Source organism: Otolemur garnettii, unplaced genomic scaffold, assembly GCF_000181295.1.
Source record: "Otolemur garnettii isolate 467f Iridium unplaced genomic scaffold, OtoGar3 scaffold00083, whole genome shotgun sequence".
NCBI lineage: Eukaryota > Metazoa > Chordata > Mammalia > Primates > Galagidae > Otolemur > Otolemur garnettii.
The window spans coordinates 6,581,071-6,587,268 of NW_003852478.1; the positions used below are offsets into that span (position 1 = coordinate 6,581,071).

The 6,198-nt window shown below is 43.2% G+C and overlaps 1 protein-coding gene across 1 annotated transcript in view; it reads right to left on the bottom strand.

The window, feature by feature from the left end:
* SCFD2 (sec1 family domain containing 2) overlaps positions 1-6,198 on the bottom strand; it is a gene marked incomplete at its 3' end in the record, with an annotated part of 196,129 nt that overhangs the window by 182,972 nt on the left and 6,959 nt on the right. The window contains exon 2 of the mRNA XM_012808075.2: positions 4,697-4,865. Coding sequence (XP_012663529.2) covers positions 4,697-4,865 — 169 coding nt within the window. The remainder of the gene's footprint in view (positions 1-4,696; positions 4,866-6,198) is intronic.

Consider the following 6,198-nt stretch of genomic DNA (forward strand, 5'->3'; position numbering starts at 1 on the left):
TGGGACACTGCAGGGATGATCTAGATGGGGGAGCCTGTGAGTGGGACCCTGCAGGATGATCTAGATGGAGGAGCCTGTGAGTGGGACACTGCAGGATGATCTAGATGGGGGAGCCTGCACCTTCTGTTGGAAGAACAGCAAGGAAGCTCGTGCGGCTGGAAGGTTCAGGAGGGGGGAGAGAAGAAGCGATGTGGTCAGAGGAAAAGCTGAAAGCCAGATGGCTCCGTCCTGCGGGCTTCCATGGCAGGGATTATGAGGAGCAACTAGAGAAGAGGCACTTGACCCAAAAGAACCAGCAGCAACACGGGTGCAGGGTCAGGCCAGAGCCAGGAGCACTGAGCACAGAGGTACTAAATCCAGAACGGCATCCAGTGAAAGTTGCTTAAGAAATTGAAAGTGGTTCAGAAGAGCAGAGCTGGGGCAGAGAATAAAAATCCACTTCAACAGGAGGAGAATCTAAGGAGAGAAAAGGTTCCACTTCCTTCACTTTTTTTTTTTTTTAAGAGGCACATCCTGCTAAGTTGTCTAGGCTGCCAGGTAGTCTTGAACTTCTGGCATCAACGATTCTCCCACCTCAGCTTCCCAAGTTGCTAAAGCATAGGTACACACCACTGTGCCAGGCATTTCTGCCTCTGTCTTGTGGAAAATGACCACATAATCCAGAGACCAATGGATGAGGACTAGAAAGCAATTTTATAATGCATCAAAGTTCTCAATTTCTCATTAGGATTGGCAGTAACTTCAATTGCTATAATTACAAACAGCCTCTTACAAAAAGTATGTAACAATTAATTTGGACTGTCGAAGCTTTTATCATAGCTAGAGAGTTGCTTTTAAAAGACCGTTCCATCACAGGCACATTTGCTGCCCACCACCCAATCTGTTTTGCATTTTAGGACTAACTTTTCGTCCTCATGTCATTTCACTGAAAGTTTCTCCAGAGTGTGGTCAGAGGTACATCGTATATGCTAGAAAACTGTGATTTATTCTGATTTCTCTTTTGCAGAGAAATTAATCAGCACAATTCCCTCAAAATGAGAAAACTACTATTTCCACCAATTATTGCTTCAGACCTTTATTTGCTTAAAATTTTCTCACCACCTATCTCTTCTCTTTTACAATCTGACTTCCAGTTTCACTATTTCGCCAAACCTGCACTAAAACTCTCTTCTTTATTCAGATCTATCTAGAAACATCGTTAACATTTACTTCCATCCTTGGATGGCACCCAAAGCTCATCCTCTATACTATTCATTCATAGTCCAACAAGAAGAAAAAGACACCCATGAAGACAAAACTGGGCAGAGAAAATATGTAGAAATGAACATAGCCTAAGTGAGAGGTAGAGCTGAGTCACTACCGAGGATCAGTTAGGAAGGATTTTTATTTTAAATCCAAGAAGGGCCTTAAAAGTCATTCAGGCAAATGCTCTCATCCTATAATGAAACAATGAGGTCTAGAAAATGTGCCAGAAGATACTGACTGCAAGCAATAAAAGAAAGAACAACTCGATTTGGCTTAAACCATTAGTAAATATATCCTCACCCACAGTGTGAGGTTAGAACACGGCAGCCCCTTGCTGGGTCACCTTCCCCGAGTCAGCATCAACTCCGTGTGAGCAAGACGGCTGAGCAGTTTCAGGAAGCACCGCAGAGTCCTCGGGGTGGGGAGAAGTGTGAGGGGAGAGGGAACGTGTATCTTTTACTCGAGTCTCTTCTTAGAGGCACAGAATCTTGACCATGAAGCCATAAGACTTTCCCCCTTGTCACTTGCCCCTTTCTAGCCCACCACTGACTTGTCTTAGTCGTAGACTAAGCCCAGGGTAGAGTGAGTGCTGGGAGCCAGGGTGGAATGAACTGGCCACGATCACAACGGGAGTTGGTTGTCCAAGAGAGACGTTTGTTCTTGCATTTGTCTCACTGCACTTCTAAGAATCTGCCTCTTTTCCTGCTCTCCAGCGATGGACTCAGCCCCTCTCTCTTTCTTTTGCAGTTATCTCAGATTTCTGTGGAAGCAGCATGGGGTAATGGTAAGCACTTACTTTAGAGTCTGACTGCCCAGGTTCAAATACAGACCCAGCACTGCTTCCAAGTACACGTGGCAGTTTAGTAGGTATTGCATCTAACTTCCTTCTTCATCTACAACAGGGGATGATACTAGAACCTACCTCATGGAGATGCTGTGAGAATTAAGTTAACATACATTAAGTCCTCAGAGTATTACCTTTTACAAAGTGAGTCTTCTGTGTGTGCGTTTTTATTAATAAGGGGCATCTATTCTTTCTGCCTGTCCGGCATCCATTTCTATACCTTTCTATAAGTGTTTCTATTTTCCTCTGATGAATTACCTCTCTGCCATGCCATAATGATCTTAGTCACACGGCATAATCTTAGTGTAAAGAGCTCACAGCCCCACTGGGCACAAGGTAGGCACAAGGGCCAAGACAGGCTAATCTTAACACTTTTCCCTGGAATCTGAATCTCAGTAGAATGACTCAAAGACCAGAACAGATAAAATCAGTCTATATAATGTCGAGACTTTAAAGGGGTTTTCATGAATTCCTCCTTCTTAGATCCACAGAATTGCTTTTTCCTTTCCGAAATCTGATTAATAATTCTCCCTTTGTTTCTCATAACTAATAGCTTTTAATACATTTCCTTTTTGCTAAAATTAGCCAAAATTGATATATGTTGTTTGTGTAATTATTGTGTCGAAAAAAAACAGGACTCCCCAAATTAAATCATGAAGTAAGTTTGTCTAACATCATTTCTTTAAATCTGTTCAACAGTCTAGCTCCTCTCTGGCCCCTGAGCATAGATCACTTAAAGGTTAAGATGGTGGCTCTGAGGTTTAGACATTCTGGACTCATCTTTAGCTCTGCCATCTACTATATTACTTAATGTCTTTTTGCCTCAGTTTCCTTATCTGCAAAATGAGGGAATAACCTCATTATGTTACTGTAAAACTTAAAATGGCTTCCCAAATGTGAACTGCCTGGAGGTGCACGTAGAACATAGTTAAGTCCTGAAAAATGTAAATAGATCAGATGGTCAGATAGTCCAGTGAGTCTGTGTCTCTACTGGCCCAGCACATCAGATAACGACCATTCCTGTTTGCATACCTTCGTTCTTGTCAGCCGTTATCTCTTCTCTATATCTTCAAGACATAATCAATTCGAGCACTACCACTTATGAAAGGCCCACATTGTTCAATGAAGACCACACTTCCCTGATATTTTACTAGTAGGAATGATAATTGGTAAAAGATAAATTGGTCTTGAACTCTGTTGTTGTGCCTGTGTGTAAATCCCCAACAAGAAAAGTGTTCCTTAGAGGCAGGAATGATATTTTATATTCTCTTCTGTCCTTCCCATTACTTAGCTTAGAATAAGACTCAAAGGAAGTCCTTAATAATTAACTCCTGAATTGCCCTTTGAACAGCTAAAAGTATTTCCAATCACAATTACTTCTGGATTTGTATAGCGGCAAGCCCTGAGGTCTGTAGTTTTATTGTAAGTACAAGCATACAAAAAAAGACAAGGTCTAGCTTGAGCCAGAGCAAGATCTCAGCTCTAAAAATAGCCAGGTGTTGTGGTGGGCACCTGTAATTCCAGCTACTTGGGAGGCTGAGACAAGAGAATCACTTGAGCCCAAGAGTTTGAGGTTGCTGTGAGCTATGAGGTCATGGCACTCCACCAAGGGCAACAAAGTAAGATTCTGTCTCCAAAAAATTAAGGAAAAAAAATGTTAAAAAGACAAGGTCTGTAACTTCATTTTCTTCCCATATTGACCCATACACAGTAGGCACCAATGTACATGTTATTAACTATCTACCAAAAAGCTGGAAACTCCAGGAGCTGCAAATTAACTTTTTTTTGTTTGCAGTTTTTGGCCGGAGCTGGGTTTGAACCCGCCACCTCCAGCATATGAGGCCAGCCACAGACGCTGCCCTGGGACCTGCAAATTAATTCTAAATATGATAGAAAATTCTAAATATATCCACTACTATGAAGATTTGAAACTATAATGCTGAAAGATCCTGTTTTATTTAAAAACCCAAAACATGAAGAGAAACAGATACTCTTAATCATTTTCTCTCCTTCTAACACATTGTTTTCAAATAAAAATAATTCTCATAAAAACTGTTGATGCAAGACGAAGGCAACAGGGTGACTCCCGTATCTTTCTAGTGGTGTTTCTGCAGAAATGTTCTTTTATTTTTGAAACTCTATACATCATTTACAGTGCACTATTTTCTTTCTCTGAGTTTTCTAAGCATGTGAAAAAGCATACTCAGACATAAAATCTTCTTCCATGCATGTCCCAGAGCATATCACTTACATATAAAGAGATGAATTTTTTTTCATAGTTATGTGGGTTGCTTTTTAGTCATATAACAAAGTCAACTGGAAAAAAGAATGAGGAAGACTAGACTTAATTCCACGTGAAACCAACTATGAAATGAAGATGCATAAACTGACTCGGGGGAAATGCTTATGTTACATCTTCCATAAAATTCCACACTTTTTGGCTTATTGTCATTTTCATAATGGGTATGGTTATTTTTCTAAATGTACCCACTATTAATTTTCCAACAAGATCAACCCCTCATTGCTCCTTTCTACAAGAACACTCAGTCTAGGAGAAAAGGAAAAGGGAAGAGGGAGAATGAGAAGAGAAGAAACAGCCAGTCCTACTTGGCCTGCGCGAGACAGCCTGGTGCGACCACACTGCGATCCTCTCCCTCCGCCTGGAGTGCAGTCAGCTCTACCATGTCCACCATCACATCGTTGGTGTGGCCTGGAAGCTGGGGCAACACTGAGATGATCCTTTCTACTAAGTTGTCTCCATGATGTCCGACCGCTCCTGTTTAAGTAGACAAGAAAATACAACCTCACAAAACGGGAAGGAAAAGTAAGCTGGATAAATGTTTTTATAATGCCCCTCCCATAACGCAGACCTCGGATTTTGCCATTTGTAACACTACTCATATTCACAATTGCCCCATATTTTCCATGTTTAATGTGCAGTTTTTGCCCAAGTTTTTGAGAGAAAAATGAGGATGTATATTACACATGGGTGGTATAGCTCCAGGGCCACCATGCCCTCCCACCTGGGCCCTGCAAGATGCACAGGGCTCTAGTCTAGGAGGATCTAGAATCTGGTGGGAGTGCACCAGAGCAGCTTCCAGCCAGTGCTGCAAACAGGGGAGGAGGTGATGGAGGGGCCATTGAGGTGGGCCATGGCCAGGAGGGGCAAGGGCTGAGACCCAAGGCCCAGCTGCACAGAGGTGACCAGGAGACCTGTGCAGGCCCCAGGACTCCCCACCAGGCTAAGGGCCTCAGAAGCTCCCATCATACTGGCCACGTACACGAGACCCTCAATGTGGTGGGAGGGAAAGGCTCCCAGGAGAGAGGAAAAGAGCAGCCTTCACAAAGCAAGCAGCTGCAGGAGGGTGGTGCAATCTACACACCTACCAGGGAAGCATTAACCCTCCCCAGAAGTATCTCTCCCAGCTGAGAGCTGGCTACTTTCTCAAGGGGTGTTTTCCTGAAAATTTGGACCAAAAATGTGGGTGTTCTTTATACATGGGAGCACATTATACACAGAAAAATACGGTACCAACCAAGGTGTGTCTCATGGGTTGGACGTGGTGTTCCATGAGGGCAGACTGGGGTTACCACTGTATCCCCAGCACCTAGCACAGTGCCGGTATACAGGAGGCATAAATAGGTATTTGCTCAAATAATAAATTAAATTATCAGCATATAGTCTGTCAGGTAAATAGTGGTCTGTCATAGGATAATAAAATCCTGAAATTTTAAAGTTGAACTTTGTTTTTATTTTATGGATGAAGACACAAAAATCCAGAAGCATTTAGGAACTTGACCCTCCCCTCCACTAGAACCTTATCTTCCTAACAGCAAGGCCCTGTTTACACAGTTCACTCTGCACCCACCATGTCTAGCTCGGTAACTGACAGCTTTGCCAACAATAACCTGCTCTCTACCACCACCTGCTCTACAACCCCACTCATTCTGGGGCCACTCGGAGCAGTGGCCAAGCACTGCCTCTCCATCACCACCACTACCATGATGACAACTACTGTGACGTCCACTGCCTGGTACCCTCAGTGACTCTGGGGGGCCAGCTGCATCCACATCAGCATGGCCCTTGGCCCTAATACTTGCCCCCAGTG